The 18,491-nt window shown below is 40.6% G+C and overlaps 1 protein-coding gene across 11 annotated transcripts in view; it reads left to right on the top strand.

The window, feature by feature from the left end:
• CASK (peripheral plasma membrane protein CASK) overlaps nt 1-18,491 on the top strand; it is an 832,536-nt gene that overhangs the window by 385,835 nt on the left and 428,210 nt on the right. For all 11 annotated transcript variants that reach the window (XM_019058934.2, XM_072305061.1, XM_019058930.2 and 8 more), the window contains one exon: nt 11,315-11,503. In XM_019058934.2, coding sequence (XP_018914479.1) covers nt 11,315-11,503 — 189 coding nt within the window. The remainder of the gene's footprint in view (nt 1-11,314; nt 11,504-18,491) is intronic.

Genomic DNA, 18,491 nt, shown 5'->3' with positions numbered 1-18,491 from the left:
GGGGCGATCGGGGGGCTGGGGAGCGGCGGCGGGGGAGCTCGTCATGGGCGGCAGCGAGATGAGCAGCCGGGATGGGCGATTTTACCAGTACCTGTTCCAAGCCAACGCCGCGCTCGCAGCCGACCTGGCCAGCCTCGTGACCTACGTCCAGGTGAGTGCGCCCGGCGGATCATCACGTGCTACGTCGTCCGGAAAAATTATCACGGAAAGCGGGCAATTTGATCCCCACTTTATGAAACAATGAACCGCCAGACAGGGTGCAAATGTAGGGCTCGCACCTGCTCTGAGAGGAAGGAATCCATTTCTGATTGGTTCCCGTATTTTAGGCCTTCGCAGTGTCCCAAACGGGAATAAAGATTACATTTTCACCGATTGCAAAGATTATAATCTGGAACGGACCAGGGAATCACGAGTTCGGCAAGGAACAAACTAAATGAGAGAAGGAACGGAGAAAGGAATTTGTGAATGGGCCGATCAAAGATTACGAAAAACGTTCAATTTGTGTAATTTTTATTCCCGTTCGTGACTCCATGAGGGGGTGTTGTCTTGACTCTCAGTATAAAGGGACTCTAGCAGATTCAAGAGAAAATGCTAGCCAATTTTCTTGAAGATATATAGTCTAAAAAGGAGTGGTGAAATTTGGCGGATCCAGCAAATTGACAACACTGTTTTTCTCCATTTAAACCTGTTGAAATGTATCGATTCTCGGAGGGGCCGGGTGCCCCGACAGAATCGATTATTTAACATTTGTTTAAATGGAGGGAATCCGTTGTTGCCAAATTGCTCGATCCGCCCCTGGTGGTGAATACCAACGTCGCAATCGAAGGAATGCCCTTACCCAGTCTATCCATTATTTACGCTAAATTCACCGCAAACTGTACCAAAATCAACGTAAACTGTGTGTTGGTTTGTGTTTCACTTCCTATAGTAACCAAAAGTAACACAAGAACACAAATATTTTTGTTAATGTGTCTGAGATTTGCGATTTAAGCACTTATTCCTATGTAAAATTTGGCACCCCTGATTTTCTCTCAAATAAATGGGCCTGTTGCAAACTTCGCCTATAGCAAACAGAAAAAATCCTCCCTTAACTTGTACTGTTTAAGATCATCAGTGGTTTTGAATTTGTGAATATAGGGATTTTACTGATTTTGAGTTTGATTCTTATAATTTTGAAATGTGTACGGTTATTGAAGACTGATAACTAATTTGCGATTCCCATGCGTCTGAAAGCTTTATCCATTCTGGCGTTTGACGTTAAAGTGGATTTCATCCCTGGTTAATTAAATCTGGTAAATATGCTTCAGCACATATAGCGGCATTTTGCTTCTGTTTTCGTCGATTATAAATAAATTCGCTGAAATAGACTCCCTTTTCAAGCCTCTATTTTTAGCGTTCAATCAAGGCTATACTTCGAGGGGTGTGTCACTCGCTTGACCGATGTTGCATTTTTCCGTTTTCGAAAAGCGTAGCAAAATGTATAGGATACGAGAACAGCTCATAATTCTAAAAGACACCAACATGGAACGCTCGTATCCAGATGCACATGGATCAGTGAAGCCGCTCTGGCTTTCTGCGCTGGTGTGAGTGTGTAAACGAACGCTCTGCGCTAGTGTGAGTGTGTAAATGAGCGCGGGGATCCACACCCGCGGCGAAGGGAAATTTGATTTGAAGTGGCTCCACTGATTCAAACAAACTCCGTGAACAAAGTTCCATATTCTGAGGTCTCATTATATTCATGAAACCATTACATTAGTAGCGGGATGTCGGTTACGTTTGTGTATCAACCTATTTCAGCTCACTAACACGCTAAAATCACGGCTAAAGTTGAGAACACGGCACGCCTGAAACGATCTTAGTCAAAGCGTTTGAACTCGGGCGCGCTCAAAGAGGTTTTGAAGCGACGGTCACTTTCGCTCTGAAGTTTTTCACATTCTCTGCGGGTCCCACACTGGAAAAAAAACACATTGAATCTAGAGTCCAGACTCTTGAAAACATTGACAAGAAAAAGGACTCTTGATTCAAGCAGATTTACGCTTAAATCAAAAGGAAATCCGCTCAATTTAAGAGGCTCGGTTCTTGATTTAAGCTTAAATCTGATTGAATCAAGAGGACTTTTTCTTGTCGATGTTTTTAAGAGTCTGGATTCTAGCTCCAATGTGTTTTTTTTCCCAGTGTATTGTCACCTTTCGGCCAAAGTATCACAAGCGCCCATATGCGACGTTTAAAAGTTTTCGCCGTCATTTTATTTGTTTTCATACATAGAAATTGTTCCACGAAACTGTTCGAAAATTTTATTGAAATTTTTTTTGGGCTGCCGATAAAATTCAGTGAAATTTTCAAACAGATTCAACCAATAATAATTTCCCTGTAAAAAAGCAAAATTGCGGCGGAAGTTTTTAAACGTCGCATGGCGCTTGTGATACTTTGGCCGGAATGTGACGATATTCATATATTTTTTTGTAAAGTCTGAGTGATCAGTAGCGATTGTTAAAACAGCGAGTACACGTTCAGGATTGGAGTGCCTTCAATTCGAATGATACTTCCCGCTTTGCCGGAGAGTTCGTTTAGTTGCGTGACCTAACTTAACCCAACCTGACTCCTTTGCGATCGGTTTACCGAGCTTTGTGACTTGTGGCCGGCTTGTTGTACTTTGGCCGGAAGGTGACGATAATATTGTTTTGTCAAGTCTGAGTGATCAGTAGCGATTAGGAATTTTCACAATGTGAATTTGTCCTGATTGAGTCAGTAGTCCTTCATTTCACCGAGCAAAATTCTTAATTGAAGGCAATTTTTGTCTCCTTTAGAAAGGAAATATGTCAGAGACTCAGCACTGACATTCTTAACAATGTAATCGTATGACCTTAAGTTAAGTTCGAAGCTCAACGCTAGTTTTTGCCTAATGGTGGTTGATGATCAATTTGCCGAGCAAAAAATATAATGACCGATGAATGTTGGAATAAAAACTTTGTTCGGTGAGTATTTTCTAGGAGGTCAGGATTGGGTCATCAGTTGCCAATCACTTCGATTACCAGTCGTCATCAGTGCCTTTGTTAAAACAGCGAGTGCACGTTCAGGATTGGAGTGCCTTCGATTCGAGTGATACTTCTCGCTTTGCCGGAGAGTTAGTTTAGTTGCGTGACCTAACTTAACCCAACCTGACTCTGTTGCTCGACTTCGGTAAAACAGCGAGTACACGTTCAGGATTGGAGTGCCTTCAATTCGACTGATACTTCCCGCTTTGCCGGAGAGTTCGTTTAGTTGCGTGACCTAACTTAACCCAACCTGACTCGGTTGTGATCGGTTTACCGAGCTCTGTGATCGATCAGTACTATAAAACTCGGACGCATTCAATCCTAGCCAAGACAAAATCTGTTCCAATGTCCGGTCGTTGACCTCCGAAATTAACCTCTACACCGCTGTTAAGGTAGCAACGCTACAGGCCGATTATTGAAATTGATAGACAAAGTTAAAGACAAAGAAGACATAGGGAGTATGGAGCGATCCTATTGGTTGAGATGGGTGGTTCCTATAGACAAAGGAAGATTTATGTCGGGTCTCTCGTGGGTTGCCGTTATAGTTAGTCTATTGCCTGCCTCCTTTGTCCATTGCAACCACTCGCTTCCACCAATAGGATTCCTCCATATTTCTTTCGTCTCCTTAGTGTAAAACTTTGTCTATCAATTTCAATAATCGGCCCGTTGGTCATCTAAAACATTTTGTCTCTGTTCCTCTTCCGGGAAATGCATCACTAACGCTATTTTATCATAATCGAGTTATCAGTGCTTCTGGATTCCTCGTTTTTTTGTCAAACTAAAGCATTAACTGCTTTAAACATAACTGTAAGGCGCGTATCACGCGCTATTTCCACAAAAACGTATTTCAAACGACAAGTTTGGCGACGGTGTGAAGCGCTACGACGGACTCTTTTACTTTTTCGATTATATTCAACTTCAGGCATCGAAGAGTTGACGTAGGTATTACAAACGCAAAGAAACATGCATAATCCGTATTATATCCGCCGCTATGCTTACAGAATCTTCTCTGAGTGCGGCATCCCAAGCCCCGATTTTCAAAGTAGAAATAAATTTTTCCTCCAACTTTTTTTATACACGATATATCGTATTATGTTTTAGTATTAAAATGAATCGATGTAATTAGAAGCAGCTTAATGAGTCTGATTTACGCAAAATGTGAAACTATTGACTACCTAGAATGATCCAACCTAGGTGATGAATTTCTACTAGAAATGACGCGAAAATCACAATTGGTGACACATCAAAAGAACCTCCTTTGCGTAATTCGCAGTTCGCTTACTTTGAGAGGTTTTTTCTAGAGTCTCTTTATACTGAGCAGGGTGTCTACGAGTCCGGAATTTTCCGAAAGTTCGGAAATAGTATTGATTTTTTAAGGGCGGTCCGGAAGTACTGAAAAAGTGCTGAAATTCCACAAGACGATCCGGAATTTTTCTCATTTTTTGTCATTTTTGTTGCAATTTGAGCAGGAAATTCGAATTTTGGAAAATTTCCGAATTTCGTCAAATCGAGGCACTGGAAAAGTACTGAATTTTTCTACAGGAAGTACTGAAATAATTGGGAATGGACTGAAAAGTGCTGTATAAGTACTGATTTTTGGCCAGCCTGCTTTAGTAGATACCCTGACAGAGGGTAAAGACAATACGAATCCATTTCTGATTGGTTCCAGTATTTTAGGTCTCCACAATATCATGAACGGAAATGAAGATTACATTTTCAACGATTGCAAAGATTATAAACTGGAATTGACCGGAGAATTGGGGGAAAGGTAAGGAACAGACGGAAGGAGAGAAGGAACGGAGAGAGGAATCCGAGGTGAGTTGATCGCAGATTACGAAAAACGTTCAATTTGTGTAATCTTTATTCCCGTTTGTGACATCCATGAGCCTCGTTTTCTTAACTCTCTCTACAAAGGGACTCTAGGTTTTTCTAGTAGCCGGCAATCAGGATTTCCCAGAGGGGGGAGGGGAGAGAGAGAGAAGAAAGGAAACTTAACTTAAATAATCAAACGGTCTAATGAAGTGTATATTACGAACTTTCCGCACGTACCAGTGCACCAATTAAAGCTTCTTTTGCATCACAAAGGAGGAAGGAGGAAGTGAGAAAACAGAAGATGGAAAACGATTAAAATCAACCGCGAAAAAAAGTTTACGGGGTTGTTTGTTTATGTAAATTAGATTTTCTTACGTCTCTCTCAGGGCAAAACTGGTCGCCGACGATTCGGAAAAACTGCCCGCGGACACGGGAAAGTTGAAAAAGCGTGTAATAAACTTCTCAAAGTGCACGCAAAATAGAGGACGTAAGACTTTTTCCGTGAGATCGTCGTGACTTTTATGTGATTTTACCCAAGAAATGTTTAGTCACGTGCCTGTAGTGTATTTCTTGCGTTCAACGGTTCGACAGACCCGTTGCAACCGACTCCACTTAGTTTCCCTCCGTGTTTTAACTGCTTTGTGAAAACCATGCAATTGACTAACCATACATTTTGTAAATATAATATCAGGGTGTCCACAAGTTCGGAATGGAGATGTTGCATGTGTGAAGAATTTGCGATTTGACTGTTGAATCTTATGTAAAAGTTCGCGAGAAACACGATGGTGCCACTGGTTTTCTCTGAAATCAACTCCCAAGCTCAAAAAAAGCTCTCAAGTTGAGACCAAAATGGAGGGGATATCCCACGCTATCCTGACAGTCCACCTCTACATCAAGACGAACTCTCCATGCAAAGACAGGGAGCAAATACATTGACAGGGCTGCCACTTTATTTTGGGACTCCAAAACTGAAAACACGGCAACCCTGCTAGGTAATTTATTTGCTCCCTATCTTTGCATGGAGAGTTTGTCTTGATGTAGATATGGACTCTCAGGGTAGGGTGAGATATCCCCTCCATTTTGGGCTCAACTTGAGAGCTTTTTTTTGAGCTTGGGAGTTGATTTCAGAGAAAACCAGTTGCACCATCGTGTTTCTCGCAAACTGTTACATAAGAGTCAACAGTCAAATCGCAAATTCCTCACACATGCAACATCTCCATTGCCGGAAAGTCCGGAAATAGTACCGAATTTTAAGGGGGGTCCAGAAGTACTGGAAAAGTGCGACAATTCCGTAAAAGGTTTGGAATTTTTTTCATTTTTTGGTCAATTTTGTTTCAATTTGAGCGAGAAATCCAAGTTTTGAAATTTTTCGAATTTCGTCGAATGGAGGTACTGAAAAAGTACTGAATTTTTCTATTAAGGAGGTACTGCATTTTTTTGGAATGTACTGAAAAAGTACTGTAAAAGCTCTGATTTTTGGTCCACCTGTTCTAGGAGACACCCTGATATGACTTAAAATTTAGGGGGGTTTCAAAAAGTTCCAAGGCGTCGTGTTCTGCAGTTTTCTGTAATTATATTTCGGAGCGGCTACGATAGCATTTTAGATTGCGTCCACCATTTTGGACTTTCGGATGTTGTAAAGACTGAAAGTTCGAGTTTTCTGTCCAGAAATTCCTCCCTGACACCAACTTTTACTTTTAACGATTGAACAGGAGCCGAAATAGCATATTAGGTTACATCCGTAATCTTGGAATTTCGGATTATGAATTTGACTGAAAATTTGATTTCTAAAGAAAAGGAAGGAAAAAGGACTCATTTCAAGGGAAGTATGTAATATTTACATTAAAGAAAAAATTACGAAATTTTCCAAAAATGATAAAGGGGCGCTTGATAATTAAGAATAAAGCTTTTCGTATAATTACATTTGTTTCGCGAAAAATCTGTATTTTTTCAGAATAAATTTGGCAGCATCCAATTATACATATGCAGTTGTTTCGCAGCATGGCTCCCCACAATTCAATGAAAAAAAAAGAGAGTCGAGAAAGTTCTATCGGTCGACTTTGTTGAAACAGCGAGTGCACGTTCAGGATTGGAGTGCCTTCAATTCGAGTGATACTTCCCGCATTGCCGGAGAGTTAGTTTAGTTGCGTGACCCAACTTAACCCAACCTGACTCTGTTGCGATCGGTTTACCGAGCTTTGTGACCGATCTGTACCATAAAACTCGGGCATATTCAATCCTAGCTGAGACAAATCCGTCCAACTATTCCGGAATTACTTTTCATGTATTATTTTCGAAAACAGAAGCTCACCGAATTGTTTTTCTTGAAGTTCTCCGTGAATTTTTGTCTCTTTGTAGGTTTGTTAGGTAAATGCTTCCTCGAATCCTGTCCGATCGAAGTTTGTGAAACTTGGCATCGGGCGGTATTTCTAGACGAGGATTTCGAATTTTTAGGCATATTTTCATAATTTCAAAATCCAAGATGGCGGCCGTGGCCTAAAATGCTATCCTAGCTCATGTTCAATCGATTCAAGTGATCTCCCTGTCTTCGACGTATTCTTTTGAGTTTTTAGAAAAATGTGTTATGTTTTCTTCTATTTTTAATAACAGTAACCGTCAGTGGCGTGGCGTGCTTTGCGATATATCGATCGATCGGCCATTTAAACCTATGGAAAAGTATCGATAAACAGGGTGTTCGCAGCGAACACCTTAATTATCGATTATTTACCACAGCTTCAAATGGGAAAATATCGATAGATCGCAAAGCACGCCCCGCCACTGTTAACCCTTTATTGCATAGCGTTGCATGAAAGCAACAAATGGTTTTCAGCTTTATTTCTATGCTGGAGTATTAAATTGAATTAAAGCAAGAAATGATTTTTTGGGAGCATTATCAGTCTGATCTCCTAACTTTAAAAGAAACTACAAAGATCGATTCCAACTGACTCTATTGTCGAAAAAATACTGTACAAAGTAGATTTTCTGTCCAAAATCAACGATTAGCCCATGCAACAAAGGGTTAACCATACTGACGGTGAAACTACCAGGCCACGTATCTCGGTTTGCGACGTTGCAGACTTCCTGTCACACTTTATTTTTTAAATGGAAAACTACTCAACGTCACTTCTTGAAAACTTCCGTGTTTTTTCTTCTTTTTGCGAAGAAAAATCCGTGGATATCTTAAGAAATGATGTCGATTTGTTCTTTTTGAAAATAATAAAATGAGAAAAGAGATTTTTAAACATTGCAAACGAGATTCGTGGTCTTGTAGTTTCACCGTTGATATGTGTTATTTTGATGATAAATCATTACTTTTTGATCAATTGATTTTTTAATACGTAATTGATAAGTATTTTTTCCAGTATTCTGAGAAGATTTTTCCCCTTTTTTTTTTAAACCAAGCACCATCTTAGGTGTTCCCTGATAATCGAAAAACTATACTGAATGATATTAATGCAACTTTAAATATACTACACATCAAAATAAATCTACGCTGAAAAACATTAAAATCCCACTGCCCGCCGATCGCTTTTCTAATTGCTATGTATTGGAGCTGCCCGCTTGTTTTTTCTTTCTGTTTACTAAAGCCTTGTCTTCACGGGACGTTTCACGGGATTTTTCCCAAGCTCGAGTCGCAGGAATAAATATTGTGGGCTTTTTTCCAGTTGAACAACACAGCAAAATTTCCTCTTCTTTTTAAGTCGTTCCTGGGACTCAACAAAGACTCTTAGTTGGTACTGTTATTAGTATTGACTAACTCAATATTTTTCCCAACGTCGCAAGTGAGATTTTTCTCTGGGACGGATCCTATGAAACGTCCCGTGGAGACAAGGTCTACAGAGAACAGAGAACTAAACTACTTTCAGTTTTTTTGGAATTAACTGTATAATATAAAGAATATCGACGGTGTGTGTCGGCAAGCACATAAATTAGTTTGCGACGTCGCAGACTTCTTGTCATATTTTATGTTTTAAACGGAACTCTATTCAACGGCAATTCTTTAAAGCTGCCGTGATTTTTCTTCTCTCTGCGGGGAAAATTCTACATAAACTACAAGGAATGATGTAAATTTGTTCTCCTTTAAAAAAATAACGTAAACGCGGAGATTTTTAGACACCGCAAACGAGTTATGTGATTGCCGACTTACACCGTCGCTATGCTCTCAAAGTTGCAAGTTTTACTGCTGCTTAGCGCTTTATTTTAAAAATAAAAAAGTAAAACATTCAGCTAAAATTAGTCAACGTCCAACGAAGTTAGGCTGATTTCGGTCACATCCGTCCATTTTTCCTGGAATGAAACTAAGCGACTCGCCCAACTGAACCATACGAGTTGGGACTTGCAGCGCGTCTTGGTATCAATATTTTCGAATTGAACCACTTTAAATCGGGTACGACTTTGAGTCGGGTTTCCATTAGTGTCTGCAAACAAAGCCGTCGGGGTTTTGTATCGTCCCGCGCCGCGGTAATGGAAGCCCTATTCAACTTCCCGAAAACGGGTCCCTCGGGTTTAATCGATTTCCCACGTAGTGTTCAGCCGCCAAGGTACACGCAGACCTCAAAATTTAGGATTTAGATGAGTAGATTTAGGAAACGGAATGAATCTCTTGCGTCGTTTCTCATCCTCTGGGGACTGAGCAGTGAGCAGCGTAGCAACCAGGGCCGTACAGTATGTGCATGATCTCACAGACTCTACAAATGGGTCAGTCGCACTGATCGCAAAATCGTATTTGATGTTTGATTCTTGTAGATTAGCTAAAAATATGAAGATTTGTCGGATCAGCAACTTTCTATGGTCAATCTTAACCGAGCAAGGTGTCTACAAGTCCGGAAATAGTACTGATTTTTTCAGGACGGTCCGGAAGTACTGAAAAAAAGCGGAAATTCTGCGAAAAGGTCCAGAATATTTTTAATTTTTTGCCATTTTTGTCGCAATTTTCGAAATTGTTCGAATTTCGTCAAATGGAGGTACTGAAAAAGTACGGAATTTTTCTGCTGAAGGAGGTACTAAATTTCTTGAGAATGTACTGAAAAAGTACTGTAAAAGTACTTATTTTTGACCAGGCTGTTTTAGTAGACACCCTGAATAGCAACTTTCTACATTCAACATTAACCGAGAGATGAGATTAGGATAATATCCCGCTTTTATAAAATCAGTTTATGGCGTCGTCTTCCGTGGTAGTGACACCTTTGGTTTCTTCCACCTCGCTTTCATTACTCAGGCAAACACACATTTTCACTGGTTACTCAACTCGAAAGGATGAAAGCAAAGTGAAAGAAAATAAGGATGTAACTATCGCGAAACTAACGTAACGAAACTAAACTGGCGTCATACATAGAATTTTTCAAAGCGCGGTATCTCGGTGAATATTCAACGTAGAAAGTTGCTGTTTGGACAGATATTATTATTTATAGCTAATTTTCGAGAATCAAGTATCAAAACACGATTCTGTCCCTAGCGCAACTGACCCTCCCCCCTTTTTTTTCTTCGCGGCTCGTCGTATAGGTCTACAGGGTGAATGTTAATGGTTTCTCCCGCCATTAACCGGTCTCCAAATGAGCTCACTCTCTCATATATACTACCGTGCTGAGGAAAAACGCCGTATGAACATTCGAGAGTTGCCAAATTTCCACGGATAAAAATGTAATTTTGAGGAAAATTATGCATATTTTCCCTTGAATTTTTCAGATAATCACGATCAAATTGTGCACAGAATTGTCCGAAAATTCGGAGGAAAAATATTTTTATAATATCTTGAAAATTCGTAATTTATCTAAAGATATTTGGCAACACCTGAAGGTTCATACGGCGTTTTTCCGCAGTAAGAAAATTATGCATATTTTCCCTTGAATTTTTCAGATAATCACGATCAAATTGTGCACAGAATTGTCCGAAAATTCGGAGGAAAAATATTTTTATAATATCTTGAAAATTCGTAATTTATCTAAAGATATTTGGCAACACCTGAAGGTTCATACGGCGTTTTTCCGCAGTAAGAAAATTATGCATATTTTCCCTTGAATTTTTCAGATAATCACGATCAAATTGTGCACAGAATTGTCCGAAAATTCGGAGGAAAAATATTTTTATAATATCTTGAAAATTCGTAATTTATCTAAAGATATTTGGCAACACCTGAAGGTTCATACGGCGTTTTTCCGCAGTAAGAAAATTATGCATATTTTCCCTTGAATTTTTCAGATAATCACGATCAAATTGTGCACAGAATTGTCCGAAAATTCGGAGGAAAAATATTTTTATAATATCTTGAAAATTCGTAATTTATCTAAAGATATTTGGCAACACCTGAAGGTTCATACGGCGTTTTTCCGCAGTACGGCAGAATGCCTCTCTTATATATGCTCTGAAAGGGGCTCTTTGAGAGCGCATAGTGTCCTCGGGGGGCTGGCCCGCGTAGCCACCAAGTAGATTACTCTGGTCTAAATTGAGAATTTGTTTGATTGTTGCAGTTATACGATCGGATCGCGAGTAAGGTGGTGGTGGTTTCGCCGAGCAAGCCGCCGTGCAGCGATGCCGTGTTCAAGTGTCGGGACGTCCTGGACACCCTCAAGGACCTCGAGCAGACCTCCACGCTGGACCCGCAGCTGGCCGCCGACGTAGATCACCTCCGGCAGATCCTCTCCAGGCCACATTTTAAGGTAAGCCCCTTGAGCAGTAACGTTGCATCGTGGGGTGAGTTAATGGGAATAATCGGACACAGGGTCTCTAGTAGCAATGGCTCTTAAAAAGAATTCTACAAAAAGTTGTCGAAAAAATGGAAAAAACTTGTAAATTTTAAGAGTTCGTAAATTTTAAGTAAAAAACTCTTAAAATACTCGTTTTAGGAAACCCTGTTGGGGAATTCTTTTAAATGAAAAGATAGTTTGTTAATTTTACCTTTGTTTCCCGATCACTTGGCTTCAGGTTTTAGGTCTTGCTAGGCGATAGCTATTTCGATTCTATGATCATCATCAGGCCACTTGGTCTGGTAAACACCTATATCAGGCGAGCACCTTACGGCGAATGTAAAACAATTCGTATCACGAAAAAACTATTTAATGTAAAAAACGAGAGCAAAATATTCACTGCAAACAACGATAAAATTGTGGAAACCTTCGACATGCATAACACTTCGTTAAAATTGCGACCTGAAAGTAACATGACAAACGCGAGTAAAATCGGCGAGACACACGTTGATCAATTGAGGGACTTGCAGAACAAGGCGGTTTATTGCAGTTTCTGCTATTTCGAGAAAAACGTGTTCGAACAGTCACATCATACGGATCCTTATGGCGGAAAGAAAGCTCAAACTGACTTTTCGATGCTTAAAATTAGAATTTAGGAGCGAATTTTTCACAGATTATGCCTCAAGACTAGTCTTACTTGAAATCATCAATTTCTCAATTTTTTCAAAAACTGAACTTATGCGCCTTGTCCTCCAAACTTCTCATTTAATCTGATCTAATGGAATAGGAATATGCCAGATATGCCCATGCCAAGAGAAAGAGATATGCCGTTAGGCAAGTGGGAAAATATCAGGGACGTCCGCAAAATCCGGCCCAACCGGAGTCAACTTCGAGGTGAACAAAAAGACATAAGGTGGAACGAGTTAATTTGAGGGGCTTGGAGGACAAAGCGCAAGTGCAGTTTTTGCTATTTTGAGAAATACGTGTTTCAGGTTTCGAAATTACATGGATCTATATGGCGGAAAGAAAGTTCAAACTGACTTTTTGATACTTACAAATCGGAATTTGGGAGAGAATTTTTCGCAGATTATGCCTGACGACTAGTTTTACTTGAAATAATTAATATCTCAATTTTTTCAAAAACTGCACTTATGCGCTTTTTCCTCTAAGCCCTCGATTCATCTTTTGACGTCAAGATAACTGTTGACATAATATTTTCCGTTCGAGGTGGGATTGGATTGTTTGCAACTCAGGAAGTATTTTTCTCGACTAAAATTTGATCTAATGCAAAACAAAAGCTGCAGGTTTGTTCAATTTTGATGTATTTTTCGAAAATTGACTTCAAAATACAAGAAATTTTACAACAGCCCCGTGGCAACGAAGGTTCCACACTTTCTCGCGGAGAGACGTGAATTTCACGTGGTCTAGAATTTCAAATTGGCCGGGTCGTAAATGCAGCGCCCTCTGTCGAGCGGAAGCAACACTCATCGGTCGGAGCCTCGAGCAGTGGCGCCATCTACCAGATGCAGCCTCATACTCGGCGGCTCCATCGTAGCCGCTTCACGTGTCCAAATCAACAGTTTCCACCCTGCCGTGCTACCGCTGATCCGTAACGAGGAATTTTCCGGAATTGAATTTCCTTTGAATTCGATTAATCTAATTTAAATGGTGCAGATTCGGCCGAATTCGCAAAATTCGTTTAATTTGTATTCAAAAGAGCTAGCAAGCGGGCAGTACTGTCGTGCTAAGGAAGAACGCCGTATGAACATTCGAGCGTTGCCAAAATTTCCCGAATGAAACATGCATTTTTGAAGAAAATTGTGCGTAATTTTCCCCGAAATTTTCAGATATTTTAGATTAAATTGCGAGAAAATTTGGACGTATTTCTGCCAAACGTAACTAAGTGCATTGTGTCGTGAGCCCTGTCATGCATATATCTTGTGGGTCTCAGGGCTTCATATCTTAATGCACGTGGTTCCCCTTTGACAGAAACATGTCCAATTGCCCGAAAAATCGCAGGGAAAATGTTCAGAATTTTCCCTGTAAATTTGTTTGTTATTGGAGGAAATATGGCAACGCCTGAATGATCATACGGCGTTCTTCCTTAGCACGGCAGAATACTTGGATTCATTCCAGACAAAGCAGCATAAGCACTGGAAAAAAAAAACAAGCAGAAAAATCCAACATGAATATGTTGGAAAAGCGTGCTGAATAACTAAAATGTTGGACACATACCTACTGTTTTCACGTCTTTGTTATTTGCATCAATTGATACTTTTTGCTAAATTTGGGAGAAAATATTGATTCATGAACGTTGAATGTAAATTGATTTTAAAGATTCCGTCCAATTATCTTGATTTTAAGCTGATATGCGGCATTTCGCACGACCGTGATTTGGGCGAACTGCCGTGCATCGAAATCGCGTTGAGTTAATCTCTTTGGATTTCGAACTGTAACTTCTCTCCTATTCGGCCGATTTTTACAAATGAGGTCTCTTTTTATTTGTACTTTAACGGAAAGTAAGGAAAAACTCGCTAAATAGACGGAAAACAATTTTTGTGAAAATTTGGTGGATCCTGGCGTCACGGTGAATGGTTAATCAGGCGTGGAAGATAATAGGTTCGGCGAGGCGACCCTCTCCTCGCCGTCTTTTATTGCCTTGCTCGAAACCTGACACCCAAAGCTATATCGGGAGATAACTGCAGTGGTTTGAGTGGATTTCTGCAGGGGCCACGGTTAGTACATGGTATAAAGAGTCACGAGGCTCATCACGGATTGCACTTGCAGTGCAAGACGCTCATTGGCTAAACAGTTTTGGCGGGAAAGAAGGTTCTAGAGTTGAGTCCTCCGAGCGTAAGAAAGCTTCTATGAGGTTTTTGTCAAATGAAATAATACGGTTTTGACAGGAAAATGTTCTCAAGGGTTCCCAATTAGCAGTTCATTCGGTTTTTTGGTAAGAGACCACCAGGGCTTGACAGTATAATGGTTCAAAGACAAGAAAACGGGTCCGAGGAAAAAAATATTTGGACGGCCCGTTGAATAGCATTGGTTGATCGGTGTGCTGTACTATGGTACATCCGAGTGATTTCAAAAAGCGAGCCCTACTGGCACGCTTAAAAACACATTGGATCTAGAGTCCAGACTCTTGAAAACATTGACAAGAGAAAATACTCTTGATTCAATCATATTTAAGCTTAAATCAAGAACCAAGCCTCTTAATTTGAGTAGATTTCCTTTTGATTTAAGCTTAAATATGCTTGAATCAAGAGTCCTTTTTCGAGTCAATGTTTTCAAGAATCTCGACTCTGGATCCAATGTGTTTTTTTTTCCAGTGTTAGTTCCACACATTTCTACGGAAAAGCAGAAATTCTTGCTGCTTCATTCATTTTTTTTTTCATAATTATTATCATTCATTGGTATATTATTAACAATTTTTGTCGGTAACTATGATAAGGGTCTCGGCGCATTTCCAAAGTCGCCGGGGGAGCCGGTTATTTCGAAATTGGGGGGCGCAAGCGGCAAGCTCGGGCGATCGATCGGGAAGCCGCGGCTCCATGCAGCAAAAATGCGGTATGTCGGCGAGCGGGCTGTCGGCTGTCCCTCCGGGACGGAGTAAAAGGGTTTCCCCACGTCCTGGAAACTCCGCAGATAGGAAATGCCACTGGAATCGTCGACCGCGAGCTAATGGATTGAAGGAGGCAGAAAAAATATCGAAATACTGGGAGCATCGCTCTTCTAGAAATCGGAAATAGCGGCATTAGCGGATCCAGCAAATTGGCAACATTGTTTGTTCTCCATTTAAACCTATGGAAATATATCGATTCTTGGAAGGGCTATGCGCTCCGACGATTATAAAATATATGTCTAAATGGAGGGAACCCGGTGTTGTCAAATTGCGCGACTCGCTTCTGATCAGTGGGCCTGTTGCACTTATTAGATACAAATAGATGGATAACTTGGATTACATTTTGCAATAAGGAACCACTGTCTCTAGCTCTCTCATAAAAGCACATATATGTGTAGGGAAACCAGTGGCATGTATGTTGTCTCTAAAATGAGTCAGAAATGTAAAATATTCCTTTTTGTAAAATGTAACTCACTTAATTTTGGTAACATCGAACGGAAGACACGTGAGCACGTAAATAAGTCTGAAATCCACTCTCTAACACATAGTTTTTGCAGCAGAATGACTTCTGCCGTGCTAAGGAAGAACGTTGTAGGAGCCTTATCTCCTTCAACAAAAATTGAATTTACTTTGAAAGTTGTGAATATTTCTCTTTAATTATTTTTAGACAATATAGTCCGCAATTATTATACCCAAAACGTCTGAAAATTTTAAGGAAAATTGCACATAATTTTCCTCAAAAATACATGTTTTATCTGGGGCAATTTGGCAACTCCCGAATGTTCATACGGCGTTCTTCCTTAGCATGGCAGACTTGCCTCGGATTCCTACCAAAAATCGGCAAAATTTTAAACATGAATTGCCCTCATTCTTTGAAAAAAATTGAATTGTTTTAGTTAATTTCAAAACTTTGGGTATTAATTGAAGGTTTAGTCCTGCGTCTGTGAAACAAGGAGAAGGTAACATACACCGCGCCATGAAGTATGAAACCGGATTATCTGTTAATTTCATCAGGCGAGGTCGTGTTCTCTTGAACATTCCCGACTTCCTTTTCAAGAGAACCTCTCCTAATTTCCCGAGACAAGACAAAATTCTTTTAATCCTGAGAGGCGTCAATCTGGGGGGAGTTCGGAAACATGTTTAATCAAAGTCTATACAGTCTCGCATCCGAGCTCGCAACCTTAATGTATTCCGACTGCCGAGCATAAGTTTCCAGGGATGTTTCAGATAAATCTCACGGGTTATTCTATTGAATTCCCTACGTGATTCGGTTCGGATTTTCATCGGCACTCCCGAGTGGCGTGCGTGCTTTGCGATATATCGATTGATCTGCCATCTAATCCTATGGAAAAGAATCGATTAAGAGGTTGTTCGCGACGAACACCATAATAATCGATTCTTTAACCTAGCCTCAAATGGGAAAATATCGAAAATCGATCAGACTCGCTTCGCCTCTGATGCCTTCTCCGAGGTCTACTATGACGGCGGAACGAGCAAGAGGGTGCGGTTTTATTTTCTCTCGTGAGATATGATATGCACAGCTTCATAGTGGCGTGCAGTGCTTTGCTACGAATCGATCGATCTGGTATTTAAACCTAGGGAAAAGGCTCGATTCAGATTATAAAAAAAGAGAGTCGAGAAAGTTCTATTGGTCGACTTTGTTAAAACAGCGAGGACACGCCCAGGATTGGAGTGCCTTCAATTCGAGTGATACTTCCCGCTTTGCCGGAGAGTTAGTTTAGTTGCGTGACCTAACTCAACCCAACCAGCGGGCCGATTATTGAAAGTTAAACTAGCCCGATAAGACATCGAATTGCGATATATTGCACGGTTAAGATAGGGCTATGTCTTGTCGTAAGCGGCGACATAGAGTCGATGACATTTCAATAATCGCCCCGCAGACTCTGTTGCGATCGGTTTACCGAGCTTAAAACAGCGGGTGCACGTTCAGGATTAGGGTGCCTTCAATTCGAGTGATACTTCCCGCTTTGCCGGAGAGTTAGTTTAGTTGCGTGACCTAACTTAACCCAACCTGACTCGATTGCGATCGGTTTGCCGAGCTTTGTGACCGATCTGTACCATAAAACTCGGGCATATTCAATCCTAGTTGAGACAAACCCGCTCCAACATTCCGGAAATACTTTTCATGCATTATTCCCGTAAACAGGAGCTCACCGAATTGTTTTTCTTAAAGTTCTCCGTGAATTTTTGTCTCTTTGTAGGTTTGATAGGTATACAATCCCTCGAATCCTGTCCAATTGAAGTTTGTGATACTTGGCATTGGGCGGTATTTCTAGCCGAGGATTTCGAATTTTTAGGCATATTTTCATAATTTCAAAATCCAAGATGGCGGCCGTGGCCTAAAATGCTATCCTAGCTCATGTTCAATCGATTCAAGTGATCTCCCTGTCTTCGATGTATTCTTTTGAGTTGTCAGAAAAAGGTGTTATTTTTTCTTCTGTTTTTAATAACAGTAACCATCAGTGGCGTGGCGTGCTTTGCGATGTATCGATTGATCTGCCATCAGAAGCTATGGAAAAGAATCGATTAAGAGGTCGTTCGCAACGAGTACCTTAATAATCGATTCTTCAACCTTGCCTCAAATGGGAAAATATCGAAAATCGATCAGACTCGCTTCGCCTCTGGCGCCTTCTCCGAGGTCTGCTAACGGCGGAACAGGGTGCGGTTTTATTTTCTCTCGTGAGATATGATATGCACAGCACCAGTAGCGTGCGGTGCTTTGCTACGCCACGAATCGATCGATCTGGTATTTAAACCTATGGAAAAGGATCGATTATCAGATTATACCTTAACAATCGATACTTTACCATAGCTTCAAATGTAGAAATTTCACTAATCGATAAGCCTCCATTCGGATGGAGATTCAGCGTGAGCACCAGAATCCTGTCCAGTGGGCTGATTGTTGAAATCGATGGACAAAGCTATAGATAAAGAAGACATAAGGAGTTTGGAGTGATCCTGTTGGTTGAGATGAGTGGTTCTTATAGACTAAGGGAGAAAACGATGGACTAACTTAAGGGTCTCCCGTAGGTTGCCGGTAGTTAGTCTATTGCCTATACCTCCTTTGTCCATTGGAACCACCTGATTACACCAATAGGATCCCTCTATATCCTTTTTGTCTTCTTTTTCTATCGCTTTGTCTATCGATTTCAACAATCCGCCCGAAGATTTGTTTTCTACCCGGAAATAAGTCATGCTTATCTCTGAGATTCTTTGTTTAGGGTTAAGAAATCCTGCTATGATAACAAGACTTAGCTTCTCTTAACAAAAGAAAGACCATCGTGGATAACAGGGAACCTTGTGGATGAAATATGA

The sequence above is a fragment of the Bemisia tabaci genome, chromosome 10 (assembly GCF_918797505.1).
Source record: "Bemisia tabaci chromosome 10, PGI_BMITA_v3".
Classification (NCBI taxonomy): Eukaryota; Metazoa; Arthropoda; class Insecta; order Hemiptera; family Aleyrodidae; genus Bemisia; species Bemisia tabaci.
The sequence above is the reverse complement of the archived record's forward strand: the minus strand, read 5'-3'. Positions and strand labels throughout refer to the sequence as shown.